This window comes from Siphateles boraxobius, unplaced genomic scaffold, assembly GCF_051911475.1.
Source record: "Siphateles boraxobius isolate OS27281-9 unplaced genomic scaffold, OSU_SipBor_1 80, whole genome shotgun sequence".
Lineage (NCBI taxonomy): Eukaryota > Metazoa > Chordata > Actinopteri > Cypriniformes > Leuciscidae > Siphateles > Siphateles boraxobius.
In genome coordinates this window covers 333,875-352,699 of record NW_027509209.1, presented here as the reverse complement: position 1 = coordinate 352,699, position 18,825 = coordinate 333,875, and the positions used below count along the sequence as shown (strand labels likewise).

At 37.9% G+C, this 18,825-nt stretch overlaps 2 protein-coding genes across 3 annotated transcripts; one reads left to right on the top strand and one right to left on the bottom strand.

Moving 5' to 3' along the window:
• The first annotated feature begins 2,158 nt into the window (after nt 1-2,158).
• LOC143730717 (plasminogen-like) lies at nt 2,159-11,431 on the top strand. Of its 2 annotated transcripts, none has more exons than XM_077221252.1 (20): nt 2,159-2,267; nt 2,417-2,446; nt 2,699-2,834; nt 2,974-3,080; nt 4,063-4,177; nt 4,297-4,436; nt 4,943-5,063; nt 5,142-5,260; nt 5,346-5,508; nt 5,963-6,087; nt 6,216-6,372; nt 6,469-6,674; nt 6,778-6,926; nt 7,009-7,102; nt 7,219-7,333; nt 7,425-7,499; nt 7,984-8,124; nt 8,999-9,105; nt 9,243-9,388; nt 10,955-11,431. In XM_077221252.1, the coding sequence occupies exons 1-20, from the start codon at nt 2,219-2,221 to the stop codon at nt 11,114-11,116; spliced, it is 2,457 nt and encodes an 818-aa protein (XP_077077367.1). In that variant the 5' UTR covers nt 2,159-2,218; the 3' UTR covers nt 11,117-11,431. The 2 variants fall into 2 exon arrangements, with proteins under 2 accessions (XP_077077367.1, XP_077077368.1); XM_077221253.1 differs by having other exon boundaries at nt 2,160-2,267; nt 6,469-6,659; nt 6,775-6,926.
• Nucleotides 11,432-11,974: 543 nt separating this feature from the next.
• LOC143730722 (solute carrier family 22 member 2-like) lies at nt 11,975-17,151 on the bottom strand. The gene is made up of 11 exons (XM_077221257.1): nt 16,656-17,151; nt 16,469-16,572; nt 15,599-15,753; nt 15,235-15,403; nt 14,157-14,271; nt 13,969-14,072; nt 13,683-13,897; nt 13,490-13,598; nt 13,237-13,349; nt 12,148-12,247; nt 11,975-12,067 (listed from the first exon to the last, which is right to left on the bottom strand). Exons 1-11 carry the CDS (start codon nt 17,064-17,066, stop codon nt 11,980-11,982), a joined length of 1,683 nt encoding a protein of 560 aa, XP_077077372.1. The 5' UTR covers nt 17,067-17,151; the 3' UTR covers nt 11,975-11,979.
• Between the last annotated feature and the right edge of the window lie 1,674 nt (nt 17,152-18,825).

Below are 18,825 nucleotides of genomic sequence, written 5' to 3'. Positions count from 1 at the left end.
CATCTCTTTTACTGACGTGAGGCGGGACAACCTGTCACTCACATCAGATCCACCAATAGCAAACCACGAACATCCAATCATCCAATCAATTCCCCACAGAGAAAATCAAGTCCCGTTGTTTGTTTCCAATAAGAATGTTTGGGATGTGAGTGTGTGCAGTTTAACAAAAACGTTAAAGTATCGGCAAGTTATGTTTACCAAAGACATTATTTCACTCATAAACTAATAATAATATCTACTAACACTTTATTTTGATGCTCCTCTAACAGACGTTCTACTGACTAAAAGTAACTTTGCAAGTTAATGTCAACTTACTCCACTAAACCTTACCTAACAGTCTACTAATACTCTAATGAGAATGAGTTGACATTGCAAAGTTACTCAGTTGTCTAAAGTGGACCATCGAAATAAAGTGTAACCAAAGATAGTTTGAAACCAAAAGAATACGGATTGAATAAAAATATTTGTGATTTTATGTAACGATTTACAATTTTTTAAAATAAAATTCATGCAAAATGCACTGTAACATCTATTCAAAATGCAAATATCATGTGTAACATGTTTTTCAGAGTGAAAGTCAGGGCGCTTTAATATCAGAACATCTTTTCTGTGCGATTTCTTTATTTATATGCCATCTAAAGGTAGTTTTAGCTAAGACAATAGATTTCTGCAGAAACATTCATCTTATACATCTTACACAACTGGAAATTCCAACTTGCACATTATTGACTGTGATTCTAAAGGCCACATTCAGCATTCACCATGTCCACTAACTCATTATTAAACAATACAGATTAATAAAAATGTAAATACCAAAAGAGACTGACCTCCGGAGGGGATCTTTGAGACATTATATGTTGGGCGGGTTGGCAGACGGCTCTGCGTATTTCAGATTTCCGCTGTTCCACAAACGCCTCCCGACTCACAGACTCAGATGGAAAACTGTGGTCAGATTCACTGGTTGGAGGTCGTTGGCAGATCGACTGGTTTTCTTCATGATGCTGGACAACAGAGCCGACAGACTGAGACCCCAAACTGTCTGTCTTTGGGCTTAAACTTGTTTCTACCACAGTTCGGTTTTGGGGAATTTCTGCAGACATTGCCCTCAAATTTGACTGTAGAACTTTGGGGAAAGATGTTTGATCGTTGTTATGAAATCAATATAGCATTAGTTTCAGATAAACAAATCAAGCAAACTAAAACAAAATCAATATAATCCTAATAAATCTTAAAATGTCATGCCCTGAACAACTTAATTCAACTCCATGTAAACAAATAACTGAAACACATAATCTGTGCGATTTAACGTCGATAAAACTACAACTTACCTTGATCAAATCTTTAATCTGGTTAAAGCAAGCAATGAGGATATACATGTGCAGACTTGTGCACACCATGCAGTTTCAACTGTACTTCAGTAGTTATAGTAACTGTAAACAGTGGACGTTGATACCAGATTAAAATGACAAACCTTGACAGTTTTGCTGACTGGGGTAGATTGAGGAAAACAAGCTAAAAATCTAGTGTATTTTTCTTAGACCGCATGTTTTTTTTCCCTATTGCATAATTTTTTCCTTTTTGGCTTATTTTGCTGTTATTCCTTCTATTTCCCCTTCAGTTCAAATCTTGATTACACTAGTATTTTTCTTATGGTTGCTTGGCTCAACGTTCACAATTGCAAAATTAGGCTGTTCTGTTTGTGTATTGATAGGATGGCTCCTAGTCTCTCAGTTGATAATTAACTTGTTGATTTGTGACACTGATGAGAATATTCTTTTAAGGAGGATTGAATTGATATGTATTCAATTTCATTATTTTAAACCTGTATTAAAACATTGAAATTAAATACATTATTTTGCCGGGTCTTAAGGAACAATCTAGTCATTTCTTTAATCGATTGCTTTATAATTGATGACTGTCTCTGCCTATCCCTTCTTCTCTACTTTATTTCTCATAGTTTTTTAAATCAATGCAAATTTAGTACCAAACCAATATGAAGATGTTAATCAAATTGAAAAAGTCCAGCTCTGATAAATCATGTGATCAGAAACCGTAATGGTGGGTTCAAACGCACTGATCGACAAACACTATTTGACCTGGTCCATGTCCTTGTTAGGACAATGATTGACTGATGAGTGACGGCCCTATGATGTTTGTTGTACTGACATGTTTATAAGATTGAAAACCTCTCAAAGTCCCTGCCTGTCAATGCTCCAACATGAAGGTTCACAAAGCTGTTCTTTTACTTAGTCTATTACTTTTTACAGGTAAGCCAACAGATATTTATTCATAGCGCCTTAATTATTAGGCTATTTCTGCGATCTATAAATTAACAAAAATAAAATGAACTGAGTAAAACCTACACCTTATAGTATTCATTTTTCGGTATATCATTAACAACTCATGTTACCTTCAGATTTCCCAAGAGCCCAGACCGAAAGCACAGGTAAGTAAATCTGGTCATCTGCAAATTTGTTCTTCCAATTCCTGTTTTGATACATAGTTCTGTTGATCAAGTTTCAGAGCTTTATATTTTAGTAAAAGTCTGTAGTACAGTTGGTAAGGGCTTACATGGGCTCTTGTTTAGGATAGTTTTGCTTTGTTGGTTTCATTGAATCTAGATAGCACTTCATCAACATCGGTAATCATGTGTTTGTGATTAGAAGCTTAACTTGATCTTTTTGCCACACTTGTTTACATTCTACAGATGTTCTGGAAGCATATATTAAAACAGATGGGGCCTGGATAGTGAAATTGCCTAAAGGTCAATACACTGTGAAAACAGTGGAAGATTGTGCCGCCAAGTGCGACAAAGAGACTTCCTTCACATGCAGGTGCAAGTCAGACCATAACTATAACTCTCAAAATATATTGTGTTGCACTAGTGCAGACCGATCTGATGTTAGCGAGCAATGACACATGTTTTATTCCGCTCTATTATGTTAAAACACTGGGTATATATGTGCTTTGCAGGTCCTTTTTGTACATCGAAAAAGATCAGGACTGCATTACATTACCTGCCAACTCAAAAACTGATCGGATACTGCGAAGAATGAGTGCTGTTCTCTATGAGAAAAAGGGTAAGATTTTATAACCCAATCTATTTGTTCACTTTACAGATTTGAAAGTTTAATAGCAGATGATAAATTATGAATTATATTCAGCATGCATTACTCTTATTATAAATTATAATTATAACTGGTTACGCTTTTCCTTCTTGTTGTTTTTCAAAAGTCTACCCGAGTTAATATTTAATCTAGATTTAACAAAGTGTAGTTTGTTCCATTTCAGTAAACAAAGTAAAGAGGATTATATGAAAATCTATCGTCCAATGAGGGATTTCTCATTCAAGTGCAAATTTATCAAGTACTGTCTAGGTTCAACAATGAGAAATGTTTCAGTTTTGGATGGCTCAAAATATACCTGATGGATGTTGTCTTAACAAGCATACTTTAGGTCAATGGTTCTCTACTGGTTATGCTTTAGGACCCAGATATTTAGATACATTTACAATCATGAATAGTAGTAATATCCTTAAACTCAAACATTTTAAAATTGCCACAAACTGCATAAGACCATCAATGTAGAAAATGATTGACAAAACATAGGTTGATTATAAAAATAGACGATTGTTTAAATGCATAAAGAGCAGAAGTGTAATTTACTGGGCTAACCCTTGGCTATCGCATGAAACAAACACTGAGTCAAAATAATGTAGAACTTGTTTCACCATATGTTGACATCAATAGATTTTGCCCAACCTTTGATCTAAAAAGCCAATATCTTTTGCCATCTTAACTAAAGCACTTATTTTTTAAATCACATTTCAGTATTAGCATTTACCATATTTCCCTTATGTCAGAAAAGACATGAGACCCATTTTTGTATCACAAACTACATACCTTGTGAGAACTACTGAACAGTAACTACCATTAGGGAAATTAATACATCATCATCAGTACTGTATCAACATCAAACTAAATGAGTGTAATAGCTTGTACTAGCTACAATTAATGTGTTTTTAAGTATGTTATAATGAATGCATTGAATTCCTTCATACAGAGTACTTACTGGAATGCGTGAATGGCATTGGCATGGACTACAGAGGGACAAAATCCCAGACAAAATCAGGAAAAACATGTCAGCGATGGGAGGGATCTTTCCCCCATGTGCCAAAGTACATGTCTTAATTTGAATTTTTCAATTGTTATGCTGTAAAAGAGAAAAGAGCTTTAGGAAATACAGAAACTACAGTGGTAAAGTCAGCCAATTAACCTCAATAGTAACTTTCTACAGCATATCACCAAGGACACATCCAAAAGCTGACTTGGAGTCCAACTTTTGTCGAAACCCGGATGGAGACCAGGGGGGTCCCTGGTGCTACACTACAGATCCACAGAAGCGATGGGAGAACTGCGATATCCAAGACTGCACAGGTACTTTTAGCAAAAAAAACCCCCGCTAAATCTTGTGGGCTAACATACTGATGTGTAAATCTCATGCAAAAGTTAACCTAATTATGAAGTGCACTTGAGGTGAGCACTCTGAAGTGAGCAGGGCATTAGCTGTCACTGCCACTTTATCCATCTATATTCTGACCATTCTTAAATCCATATTTACAGTATTTCAACTTGTATACAGTCTATTTGTGCAGCATTTGATAAAACTGGATTTAAATCCCTGGGAACATCACAACAATAATAATTAGTCTAGGCGTTGAAATAAATCAAGAAGATGTGCCACCCAGAATCATGTATTCGTAAAAGAGAAGATTAGTTGCCTAAGACGTCTGTGCACATTTCACTAACGGCCTTGTGGAAAAGCCTTTCGTGAAGGGATTCAGTTGCCCACTTTCATTTGAAGCAACCTTTTGAAGCAATGTACAAGAATGCAAAAAACAGTTCGGAATTTGTCCCTTGAATCTGCTCTTTAATATCTCCAGAGGAATGTATACAGTGCAGTGGAGAAAACTACAGGGGCAAGATCTCCACTACTGTGAGTGGATTTACCTGCCAACGCTGGGACTCGCAAAAACCCCACAACCATGGTTACATCCCTTCAGCGTGAGACATTATAATTTATAGCACAAATGAGATATGGTTTATTTTGTGCATATTTTGACTATGGTCTGCCTTTTGCAGTCTTCCTGATAAGTACTTGGAAGAGAACTATTGCAGGAACCCCGATGGAGAGCCAAGGCCCTGGTGCTTTACCACCAGTCCATCCAAACGTTGGGAATCCTGCTCCATTCCACGATGTGGTAAGAAATGTTCTTGTCAATCTGTAACACAAAGTTGTGCTTCAAATGATTAGTTCATCATTAACTGGTCACCGTTCTCTTGTAGCAACGGAACCACCCACAATTGTACCAGAGCTTACCTGTACAAGTGGAGAAGGTAGCTCCTACAGGGGCACCATTGCGGTGACGGTCTCAGGAAAAACTTGCCAGGACTGGGCTTCCCAAAGTCCCCAAAAGCATTCCAGAACTCCAGAGAATTACCCATGCAAGTAAGCATCCACATGATGGATTTGATTAACTGGTTTTGAGAGACATTCAGGTTTTGATTAATTTCCCAATGGTGTCAAATCCCACACATGGAGGACCACCTTTGTGCTGAGCAGCTAATCATGGTGTTCAAGATTACTTGAAAATTACAGGCAAGTGTTTGATCAGAGTTGGAACTAAACTCTGCAGGACAAAGCCCTTTCCAGAGCTCCAACCCCATTTAGCACACATGAAAGGTCTTCAGGATTACTAGAAACTTCAAGGCAAACGTGTTGGAGTCAAACTCTGCAGGACAGGGCCCTCCAGGATTTGACACAGTTAAACTAGAAGAACTAAGTAGACAGACTTCTTCAAAGTCTGAATTATTTTGTAGGGGAAAGCTGTGAAATGTTATGCCAAACACATGCACAATATTGACTGCACAGGGAATACAAATAAAGTTTGTTTCCATCCCAGAGGCCTTGATGGGAGCTACTGCAGAAACCCTGATAATGAAAGAAGTCCATGGTGTTACACCACAGATCCAGAGACCCGCTGGGAGTACTGCAGTGTGCCAAGTTGTGGAGATCAACCTAGACCTGGTCGGTTTTAAAGGAGCCATTACAAACCATATAACATTAAATGTAGATTATGATGTGCTTTTTTTGTATGTTACTTCACATGCCCCTAGAACTGGTGAAAGAGTATAACGTAAATATTTGATTCCCAGAGGAGCCGGTGATCCCTGAGGGTGAAGGATGTTATGAAGGTGATGGAACCTCCTACCGTGGTGCCATGTCAGAGACCATCAGTGGAAAGAAATGTCAGTTCTGGACATCCATGGAACCTCATCGACATTCCAAAACACCTCAGGATTTCCCTAAAGCGTAAGACACTACACTGAACTACACCTTGAACTGTTGCGACTTTTGACTCCACTGATTTCCCCTCTGGCCCGTGCCATGATTTCACCCATCATGCAGAGATCTGAGGAGGAACCTGTGCAGGAATCCAGATGGTGACCGAGCCCCTTGGTGCTACACCACAGATCCCACAGTTCGGTGGGAGTATTGCAACATCGAGAGGTGTGAAAAGCCCAGCTCACGGGAGCCTCCTACCAAACCATCAGGGGCTGCAGTTTCTCCATCTATTTCTCCATCTATTTCTCCACCAACTTCTCTGGAAATAGGTTCATCCACCTACAAGCTAACAGATTATATCAAATTTCAAGAGAACTACAGCATTGACTAAGGGAGGATGTGAGATACAACGTGCTTTGTTTCTTTTACAAGATTGTAAGGTTGGTAACGGAGCAAGTTACCGGGGTCCCACATCCACTACTATTATGGGAGTGACCTGCCAAGCATGGAGTTCTATGACCCCCCATCAGCATGCCAGTTTTACCTCTGAAACGCATCCAGACAAGGGTCTAGAGTCAAATGTAGGTCTATGTAGAATTTCAAGCATTTTTTCCAGGCAGTTCCGGACATTCTAACACCTTTTTTACTTGATTACACAATTAGCAATGCAGAAACCCAGACAGTGATGTGAACGGACCTTGGTGCTATACAACAGACCGAGCTAAGAAGTGGGATTACTGTCAGATCCCAGACTGTGGTAACTGTTCTTAATATTCCTCTTGGAAATGCTTGACTCCAATGGCAAGGATTGTTGTTTTCCAGGCGATCAAATATCCTTCCTATGTAAGATACATGACATTCCTTTCTAATCAGATGGCCTGAAATGCGGACAACCAGCAACGAAACCCAAACGGTGCTTTGGGCGGATCGTTGGGGGATGTGTTTCCAAAGCCCACTCCTGGCCTTGGCAAATCAGTCTTCGAACCAGGTATACCAACAAGCCACCCTCCTCTGCCTATGTATTTATTTCCAGGCTCAGATGAATTGTAGTTATAAACTGTAAATTTCTGTCATGCCAGGACCAAAATCCATTTTTGTGGTGGAACGCTAATTGATGCACAATGGGTTCTAACTGCAGCTCACTGCCTAGAGAGGTGAGTGACTTTTTTTATTGTTTGAGGAGACAAAAATGCACAAAAAAGGGTTGAAAGTTTTGCCAAAGTTTAGAAGTAGAACAGCACAGTGGTTCCCACTCCACTACTGGGGATTCACAACACTGTACATTTTAAGTGTCTGTGGACTCCCTGAAAATGTGTTGGAGTTGACAACCATGTACTCCACCATAGATATATACACCAGATGTCGCCTTGGGGTTCTAAGCATGCGTCAAAACCGCCGCCATCTTGGAACAGGGGTCTTGTCATAGGAAGTAGCTAGGTAACACTGAATTCATGGATGATGCCGGACTTTTGTGCTGCGTATGGATGTTCACACGAAATCTAGTGTATATATCTATGGTACTCCACTAGCATATAGATGACCTCAAAGCCCCAAAGAGACATGGAAAAAAAAAACACAAAACTCTTTAATGGGGTCTTTATGCTGCAAATGGTTAAATGTGTTCGTACCACTATGCAGGTCTGAGAGTCCATCTGCCTACAAAATCTTCCTTGGAGTCCACACAGAACGTGCAAATGAACCATCCAAACAGGAGCGAGATGTTTCGAAGATTATTAAAGGGCCAGCTGGAACTGACATCGCTCTTCTCAAGCTGGACAGGTTAGAGTATTCTGTGTGCAACTGTTGCCATTGCAATTGAAACAACACTCTGAATCTGGTGAAGTGTTTAACGTTTTGTTTGTTTATACTTTGTCGTATCCCAGTTTAGTTATACAGATAAAAGAATGAGTAAGTGATTCAACAGTTGATTCCCCATCACATGAATTTTAGATGGGATTGTCTGTACATTGGAGTAATGGCAGATGGAGAGTGTTGAGGAATCCTTATTGTCTTGGCAATTCCATTTGGTTACACTAGTGGCACAATTCTTCTCGTTTAAAAGTGGGATCAGTAGTTTTTGAAAATCACTTTTGAAAACTGTCGGACCGACTACCAAAACACACTTGTAACCAATCAGGCTCCCAAAGTGTGTCTGAAAAGTAAGATTGTTTCCTTTGGTTCCTCGTTTAGTGAACAATATAACCCCCTATTGTTATATTTGTAATATATTCGTTACTATGACTGTCATGCTCCTGCTATCGAGTTGATCATGATAACTTAGTGGGTGTTGAGCGTCGTCTTCCACGTGAAACGGACCTGAACCATTGACGCATTAAAACATACATTACTACCAAAACACATTCGACATGGATTACCATAGAAACACATTGCTTTCACTAACCACTTTAGTCGCTGCCTGGGTTACGGTCGCGCACTTAAGTGTAGGGTGGAGCTATCAAATTAGGGGCGAGATCATTTTGGGGTTGGGGCGTGTTTGTTTCAACATTGGCCAAAAGTGTTTTTCAAAAACTGATCCCACCTTTAAGTATTATTTAATCACTGTGGTGCTAAATGCAGTTTTGGCTTTTAAAACGGTAACCTCATTTTATTTATAAAGACATTACGAAGGAAAACTAATTTTGTCTGATTTTAGGCCTGCATTAATAAATGATAAGGTATTACCTGCGTGCCTACCAGAAAAGGACTACATTGTACCAAGCAATACTGAATGCTATGTAACAGGCTGGGGGGAGACGCAGGGTAGGTCACTTTAACAAGTCGGTATAGCGAAATGGATTCTTTATCAAATATCTTTACTGTCTTACTCAATAAACATGACTGATTATTGATTTAAGATTTCGCAGTGTTCATAGCTTCAAGACCTTCTGTATCCATAGGAACCGGTGGAGAAGGTGTCCTGAAAGAAACCGGCTTCCCTGTAATTGAGAACAAAGTCTGCAACCGTGCATCTTTTTTGAATGGCCGCGTGAAGGAGCATGAGATGTGTGCCGGAAACATAGAAGGTGGAACTGACAGTTGTCAGGTAAGGGAGCTTACAATATTTAGGTTCAGTCACCTCACTGGCTCTGATTTAAACCCCAGTAAGCTGCCTACCTAGGCACCACTTTTAGCTTAGCATTTAGCATTTTGTCCCAAATGACGCAATATACACTATGCACTTACAGTATACACTATGTACTTATGAACTATGTACTCATCCGTGTAGTGTAGACATTTTATAAGGTTATTTTGTCATTCAGCTTTGGAGTCTGATGCCCCTCCCCCTCCCCTACGCAATTAAAGTTGCGACAGTTGAAGTGCATGAAGTGTCCAATAACATTTAGTTTCTTTCCATTCATTTAGTGCATTATCCAGGTAGGCCTATTTAAAGTGCACTTTTTCTTTTTGGGATTTTCAGTGTGAACACACTACTTGCACTGTTTATACTTAAAAACATGATAGAATAGTGCACAAGTACGCAAATTGGGTCGCACCTAATAAATACAAACAGATGTAGCCATGTACAAATGCCTTGAAGGAAGCATTGCAAGTATTTGTCACTGATAAAGCAACCCTAAGAATACATTTATTCAACATCGGAATATACTGTTAGAAAATAGTTTTATGCAATTAAGAAAATGACTAAATACTTGCATATACTAAGACACTGATATAATGTTATCATCTTGATCACAACATGCTTAACTTCTCCTTGTTTTTGCTTAAATGAATAAATGATGTTAGCTAAAACTGCATGATATGTATTATGTTAAGCCGGTGCACACTATACGATTTTGGCCACGATTTGGCCGTCTGAGACAAATTTAGCAAATCCAAAAAGAATCCTCTGATCGTTAGTTTGACATGTTCACCGACAGCCCATTAATGAGCGTTGCGATCAAATTTTACCTCCGAGGAAATTCTGGCAGTGTCAGATTTGACTCGCAGTCCTGCAGTGTGACTTCTCCTATGACGACAGTCAAATTGTCTTCATTTTTTAAGATAAGCCATGACCAAAATTAACGTTAGAGATTTCTATGTAGCCTCCATTTCAATCCCGCGTGTAATGTAGCTGACAGTCACCAAACGCGTCATAGATAGATGATGTAAAACTCAAGACAAGTTTTCTTGCATGCGTCCGTTTTTAACGTGTCTTGACTGCCGTACAGTCTGAAATTAATGACAACTGGGATTTTACAGTGTCACATGGATTACAGCGATGATCATGTTCATACAGTCTGACAAGCAGCATTCGTAAAGGACTATTATAAATCGCAGTGTGCACCGGCTTTAGAACTGCATTTCTGAAATATGGACATTCCTCTGACACAGTCACCTGATAACAGATTACTCGTAAAGTAGAAACATGCATTTTCAGTGAAGCTGCTTTGAAACGATATGTATGGTGAAAAGAGCTATACATAATATGAATTGTGTCTTTAAAGGAATAGTTCACCCCTCTATATTTTACTACAGACTAATCATTAACTCAACCTCATGTTCCAATCCTTTAGAACTTTCTTTCACAAGTGAGATTTGAGACCTACAATAAAGGGAAAGATTTGAGGTGAATGACTTAAATTGTGCCGTGTTCCTCACACGTATACAGGGTGACAGCGGAGGGCCGCTCGTCTGCTACGCACAGAACACCTTCGTCCTTCAGGGAGTGACGTCGTGGGGTCTAGGCTGCGCTAACGCCATGAAACCTGGAGTGTATACTCGCGTCTCCAAGTTTGTCAGCTGGATTGAACGCAGTATGAAAGAAAACTGAGAATTAGTTGGATTAGTTGAATGATGTGCAGGGGAATTTAAGTTAACAATGATAATAAAATAATTAAATGAATTTTTATTGGTGCATAAGCCGTTTTAAAGTTTAAGTAACAGACCCTGTTCATATGTTCAGTTTTGCAAACTGTCAAGCCCACTTTCAGTCTGTACGCTTATATGCACAAGCCGGATGTGTTTCAGTTTGAGGCAGTCCCCAGTGAACATGTTTTATTACAGAACTCTTCAAAGAACCAAAAATGTAATCAGATTTAAAAAATAAATAAAAATGTTTTCCTACATTAAAGCGATGGTAAACATCTTTGGAGAAAGTCTCTTTATTTGTGCTCCACAATAATAATAAAAAATGTTCTGTTACGTTAACAATGCTCTAAAATGTCAAAACCCTAGTAAGTGAAAGAAAAAATAAGTACAATTTACTATTATTATGAATAATTTAAGCCAACATTTAGAATAAATACATACAAAGAAATTTTTATTAGGAATTATTTTAAATGGTTTTAAATAAATTTTTTTGTCAAAAACAAGCATTTAAAGAAATGTAAAATCAAAACAATAACTATTTTATATATATATATATATATATATATATATCGTACAGTAACTACAGTCAATGATAAATCATTAGTTTGGGAACAATAATTACATAATTACACAGCAGCGGAAAATCATTGGTCCTTTGATTAGATTGCTACATATTTTATAACGTTATCAGCTTGATTACTAAATCAAATTCATATTTTATTATTTCATTAACTTTTGGAATGACAAAACTTGTTGATTAATGAGAAATGGTTTTCAGTTTGTATAATTTAGATGAAATCCTGAAAGGAGAAGGGATAAGCAGCATCAGACTGCTGTCACTTCTTTGTTGGATGTCAGATCAGCGGGCAGCAAATTCTCTAGCTGTTGACCTTTTAGATGGTTTTCTTTGTTTCTGCATGTACAGTTCACATTTGTGAAGAAAGGTTCAAGGTGACAAATGTTGCATGGTGAATATGTGCAGTAAAACCTCACCTCTTTGGACATTCAATGTCTTCAATGGTTTCTGGAAGAGGCACACCTTTGGTTTCAGGTAACAGAAGAACCAGTCCACCAGCCACGAACGCAAGCGCACCTGTGAGAGAGAACACGGACTTCACCAACCTCACACTGAGCGAGAACATGCTCAACATCACATCACATGGTTGCTGTCACACAATTATTTTAAAGGGGGGCACCAGTGAAAGTCATGCTAAGATGTGACCAATGGAAAACCCTTTTAATAGTAGTTGTTAATACAAATACTAGAGTTATAGTTTCTGTGTAGCATTCCAATGGGACTTGGGTTCAAACAATAATCCCTCATTTGCTTTGTAATAAACAAAACATTTGACTGGAACATCCACTGAGGAAATGTCGGTCCAAGAGGGTCAAAGTTCGTCTGGTTAGCATGATCCTACTAGCCCCTGTTTGTAGATGCTGTAACTAAAACCTTGAAAAATAAATAAGGTGTATATCTATACATTAATGTATAATTGATCAATATATTATGGATAATTTCTTTTACAAGTAACAATTAACATTTTATATACTATATGTATATATATATATTTTATTTTTTATTATTTTTTATTTTTTATTATTATTATTATTTTTTATTGACTGCTGCCTTTGACGGGACGGTAAAACCAAAAATGTTCAAGTTGTCCTTCTCAGGTTGTTCTGTTGAACACAAAAGAAGACATTTTGAAGAATATTGGTAACCAAACAGTTTCTGGTGCCCATTGACTTCCAACGTATTTTTTTCCTACACTATGGAAATCAATGGGGACCAGCAACTCTTTGGTTACCAATATTCTTCAAAATGTCTCCTTTTGTGTTCAACAGAACAAAGAAACTAATACATGTTTAAAACAATGTAAATGATGACAAAGTTTTCATTTCTGGGTGAACACATGAGTGAAGTGTTTAGGGACGGTGTGTGTTCTTGTGGTGAATCAGTCATTCAGCTGTCAGGATGTCATTTCCAGCATTTTGTAATTACTTGCATTCGGTGCTCTCCAAAACAACACAAACAAATCAGTCTGACTGTATGTGAAATAAACATATTGTATGTTTTTGTACCGAAAATGATAAGAGGTAGCTCTAGCCAGATGACAGAAAGCCTGTAGAGCAGGAAGGGCGCTATAATCCCTCCGATGTCACACAGTGTGGAACAGACCGATACACCCAGATTTCTGCAGCCAAACAACGTCATATACAGTAGCATTATTGACCAACCTGACCACAAACTACATTCTAGAAATTATATACTGATTCTTCATGTGTTATACACTACATGCAATGCATAATGCAAGATAAATGCAATATAACTCACCTGATAACAGTGGGATACAGTTCAGTATTCACAAACACTACCATTTCAAAAGCCATAGTGATGCCCAGCCTTCCAACACAAGCAACAGCACTTTTTAACCAGAACATACCTGTGGAAGATGCAAAATTTAAAGTATTCATACATATATCACCCTTTTTCAGTCAACTTCGATTAACCACAAATGGTCACTCACTGTTGGGGATGAATGCTGTGATTAAACAAGCCGCCCCTGCCACGATATTCGCAGTTGCAAAAGGAAGCCGCCGTCCGATCCGCTCGATAGTGAGAAGGATGAGGAAAGCTGCTGGCAATTCCACGATTCCAGATATGAGGAAGTCCACATACACGTTTCCTCCGAGGATTCCCAGCCTCATTATAAGACCCTGGTAAACCACAGCGCTGGTGAACCTACAACATGAGATTACAGATTAATGTTCGCCGTTTAATGCACTTAATGTGGTGTTTAGGGTCTGACGTACCAGTTGAAACTAAGGATGAACGTGTATCTTCTCAGTTTGGAAGTCTTGAACAGATCCATGAAAGAAGCAGTTGAGACAGACTCTGTGTTTTCACCTGACAGTGTCTGAAGGATGAATGTGGGCATTTAAGAGACATTTGGGCATTTGGTATTAAATGTATGCTCCTCATCTATGCGTATATTTTGTACCTCAATATTCTTGGACAGTGTTTTCTTGTTCTCTTTGGCTATCATTTTTGTGATCTCCAGTGCTTCGGATCTCTTATTTTGGCTGAGGAGCCATCTTGGTGATTCTGGGATAAACCTGAAAAAGTGTATTTAAATAATGCAACATGGCTACATTTATCTAACAATTGTGTAACACAAAAATATTTAACTACACGTATACAGAATCCTAAATGAAAAACGTGCTTAAGATTGTTCTTTGTGTTCATCCAGAAAGCAGCCATGTCATTACAGTTTGGAGAGAATAATTCAAATGTTAAAATGTTACAGTATAATGTTCATCTGTTATAGAGCAATCGTTTGAACCAAATGCTTAAAAAATACATTTTCAGATGAAACTGCACATATCAGATAGATACACTATACACTATCGTTTAAAAGTTTGGGTTAGATAAGTTTCTTATGCTCATCAAGGCAGCATTTACATTAAATTGTAATAATATTTCAAAATATTACTGTTTTTACTGTAATTTTTTTAATTTATTTTAAAATGTAATTTATTCCTATGATGACAAAGCTGAATTTTCAGCGTCATTAATCTCGAGTCTTCAGCTGATTTGCAGATCAAGAAACATTTATTCCTAAAAACATTAAAAACAGTTGTGCCACTTAATATTTTTGTGGAAACCAAAAGAACAGCGTTTATTTAAAACATAAATCACATTATAAATGTCTTTACTGTCACTTTTGAACAATTGAATGAGTCCTTGCTGAATACAATTATTCAATTCTTGCCAAAAATGTTACTGACTTTTTAACTTTTTTAATGTTACCCAAACATTTGAATGGAAGTGTATCTTGAGGATATACGTGTGCTATAAAAAGTACTGGGTAAAAATACAACAGTTCTTGTATCATAGTTTATATTTAATCTGGAATATTCTTTCAAGTTTTATAAAGGTGGGTTGGTGAAGATTATAAAATGACAATATATTAATACAAATTTGCACACAAACAAGTTAATAAATCTGGAAAACTCAATCAATTAAGTGCCGCCTACTGAAGATTCTGCCTGTATTGCACATAATGCACAGGCCCTTACCAATAGTAAGTCAGGAAGAAGATGTAAGGAACGGTGAAGACCACTTGCAGCCAGCGCCAGTTCGGGATGAGGTAAGCTAAGAGAGGAAGGATGAGGATGCCGATGCTGAATAACATCTGATAGGTCACTCCCACCGTCCTCCTATAGTCCACCCCGACCAGCTCTGTGACTGCAGACACGCAAGAAGAGTTATGGATACTATGAGGATATCAAGAACACAAAAACTGCGGTAAACATTTCAGTCAAGAACACTGACCGATCCGATCATTAGGAGACCATAACTATGGAAGTACAATTAGCTCCACACAGAAACGTATTTCATTTAAGTGTGATTAAATAACTGAAAAATGTTTAGATCGGCTACTTAGCACGTATCCAACCATCCAGCCGCCCTTCACCCCGAAGCCGAAGAGGACCCGGAACACCAGCAGGGCGATGTAGTTCGGAGACGTGGCCACCAGAATCCCTGTCACTGCGATGAAGAAGTTGGTCATCAGGAAACTCTTCATTCTGCCATATCTGAAAGAAAACAGGCAGAACAATTCATAATTAGATGGTTACTGAAACATTTATGTTGACATGCCAAAAAAAAAAAAAAGATTTGGTTTTAATTTGGAAAACTGCTTGATAACAATTTATTTTACCGTTCAAACGTTTAGGGTCGGTAAGACAAGTCTCCAAAGCTCACCAACACTTAAAAATAAAGGTTCTTTATTGGCATCTATAGTTCCATGAAGAACCTTTAATATCCAATAAATCGTTCCATTGCACAGAAGGTCCTTTATAGTAGAAAAGCTTCTTCACACTAAGAAAAAAATGGTTCTTTTAAGGTTCTGAAAGGTTCTTTCAAAGAACCTTTGAAAGGTTCTTACCTTTTCAAGGTAGTGAGGAAACGCGCTCTGTAGCGCTGTGTGTTCGCTGTCGGCTACGCTAGAAACATGACCACACAATATGTCGACCTCCATAGAAGGGGGCGCCCGCGGTTATGGAGATATAAATGCCTCATTCTAAGCTAATAAAAACATAACGGTTCATTATGCAAGGTCTTTATACACCACTGAAAACATAGTTAGGGATCTTATATTGCATTTCTGTCAATAGATCCTCAGAAATATTACACATTGCACCTTTGAGGAGCTTTAGAAATGTTTTTCTAGAAACCAAGTAAAAAAAAAAAGACCCATGTGATGGTAAAAAAAAAAAAAAAAGATAAAAAGTGTCTGTCATAGCCTACTTGTCTGCCATGTATCCAATTGCAATGCTGCCCACTAAGAAACCAACACCGAGCGTGGCCTGGAACATGTCAGCATACCAGGCGTCTGCACACACTAGATCAAACTGCAACACACAGGTCTCATAAGACATTTTGTTCTATTCATTCACACAATTTCCACCAAAAGAAAGTCTTGTTTTGTGATCACCTCAGTGACAAATGACTGTCTTCCCTTATAGTCGTACTCCCAGCCGTCTGGACAGCCCGTCGTAGTAGAAGGCTGGGCCTGGACAAAGTCACTTTCTGGATTGTCGCAGGAGAGACCAGTGGCGTTCCAGTCCATGTCGAACCTCTCGCACTGACTGTACGTCAGCCCTGCGGAGCCGTTCATCTGGGGTACGGTGGCCCTGCGTGCGTCTTGAAGGGTCCAGCCGCATCTCTCCCGGATCTCACTGACGCCAGGGTCACGGCACCAATGCTCCGGGGTGAAGCCCTGGAACACAATCCCCACATAGACGAAAGAAAACGGTATGGAGACCAAACTGAAAATGGTAAAAATTCGCATTTGGCACCGACCAAACGCGCCGACCTCCTCTAAGATGTCATCGAAAGTGGCCATAGTCAATGTATGTCTACGGTGGAGGCGTCCACAGCTTTAGAAAGAGGTCTGCTAAGAGGAGCACAGAATATTTACACACAGCTGGTTGACCGAAAGTCCAGAGGAGGTTGAAACTTGATATATTCGTGCTGTAACTGACCAATGACATGCTGAGATGGGACAGGGGCCACAAAGTTACAGTTTAACCCCAGTGACATCTGAAGCCCGTTATGCAATTTGTCACTGTATAATTTCTGTTCAGCAAGTGTTGTATGAAAACTGTTGAGTAAGTGTTAAGTAAACCTCTATTTTATTTGATCCCATTTCCAATGAGAAAAGCGGCACTTTTTTTACCCTAAAGCAACCTAATCTTGTTTACTAAGCAGTTTGCCGTGAACTACATTTTTCTAAATTTTGATCATTAAAATACAGTTAAATATTAGAGGAAAAACTTTAAACAAACTTTAAACAAACATTAGAAATGTTGCATTGTAAACTAAAAGCTAAAGCACTAAAATTACTAACTGGAAATAAAAAAAAACTATAAATAAATAAAATATAACCAGAAAATCTACTCACCATTAGATGAAAACAAACTAATATACATTTATTCATTTAGCTGACGCTTTTATCCAAAGCGAGTTACAATTACTATATCTCAGAGGTCGCACGCCTCTGGAGCAACTAGGGGTTAAGTGTCTTGCTCAGGGACACATTGGTGTCTCACAGTGGATTCGAACCCGGGTCTCTCACACCAAAGGCATGTGTCTTATCCACTGCACCATCACCACCAACGTTTATAAAATTATAAACGTTGCAATGGCAATTAACTGAAATAGGTTTAAGTTAAATTAAGTTTAAGCACTAAAATTGCTAACTGGAAAATAAAATAAAACTGAAAAAATGTGTGGAATAATAATGTAAAAAAATAAATCATAAAATGACTAAAATTAACCCAAAAGTTAAATGAAAACTAATATATATATATATATATATATATATATATATATATATATATATATATATATATATAAATTGAAATAAATTATAAACTACATCTACTCAATATTAGATGAAATACAAAATAATATTATAAATGTTGCAAAGGCAATTAACTGAAATAGGTTTAAGCTAAATTAAGTTTAAGCACTTAAATTGCTGACTGGAAAAACTAAATTGAACAAACTAAAACTAAAACTAAAACTGAAAAAATAAATAAAATAAATAATAATAATAATATTTAAAAAAACTAAAATCACAAAAATTAACCCAAAAATTTAAATGAAAACTGCAAATATAAAACTAAAAGCTAGTTCAAAATATTTATAAAAACTATAATCATACATAATGTTAAAATTATACTGGACCAAATTCACAGCGACACCATCATTATCAACAGCCGTGTGATGTTTCATTTGCTTGAGCGAGAATCAGTTTCTGGCCTCAGACTAGTTACAGTAGTTTCTGGCCTCAGACTAGTTAGAATAGTTTCTGCCCTCAGACTAGTTACAGTAGTTTCTGCTGGCCTCAGACTAGTTACAGTAGTTTCTGCCCTCAGACTAGTTACAGTAGTTTCTGGCCTCAGACTAGTTAGAGTAGTTTCTGCCCTCAGACTAGTTACAGTAGTTTCTGCTGGCCTCAGACTAGTTACAGTAGTTTCTGCCCTCAGACTAGTTACAGTAGTTTCTGCCCTCAGACTAGTTACAGTAGTTTAGTTACAGTAGTTTCTGGCCTCAGACTAGTTACAGTAGTTTCTGGTCTCAGACTACTTACAGTAGTT

Bases quoted from the DNA above. Each gene is read 5' to 3' on its own strand.
- LOC143730717 (XM_077221252.1), top strand. From the start codon at position 2,219: ATGAAGGTTCACAAAGCTGTTCTTTTACTTAGTCTATTACTTTTTACA. The intron at 2,447-2,698 runs GTAAGTAAATCT...ACACTTGTTTAC, and splicing joins AGCCCAGACCGAAAGCACAG to ATTCTACAGATGTTCTGGAA. The intron at 8,125-8,998 runs GTTAGAGTATTC...GTCTGATTTTAG, and splicing joins GCTCTTCTCAAGCTGGACAG to GCCTGCATTAATAAATGATA.
- LOC143730722 (XM_077221257.1), bottom strand. From the start codon at position 17,066: ATGGCCACTTTCGATGACATCTTAGAGGAGGTCGGCGCGTTTGGTCGG. The intron at 15,754-16,468 runs GTAGGCTATGAC...GTTTTCTTTCAG, and splicing joins ATTGGATACATGGCAGACAA to ATATGGCAGAATGAAGAGTT. The intron at 12,248-13,236 runs GTACAAAAACAT...TCTCTCTCACAG, and splicing joins GCTACCTCTTATCATTTTCG to GTGCGCTTGCGTTCGTGGCT.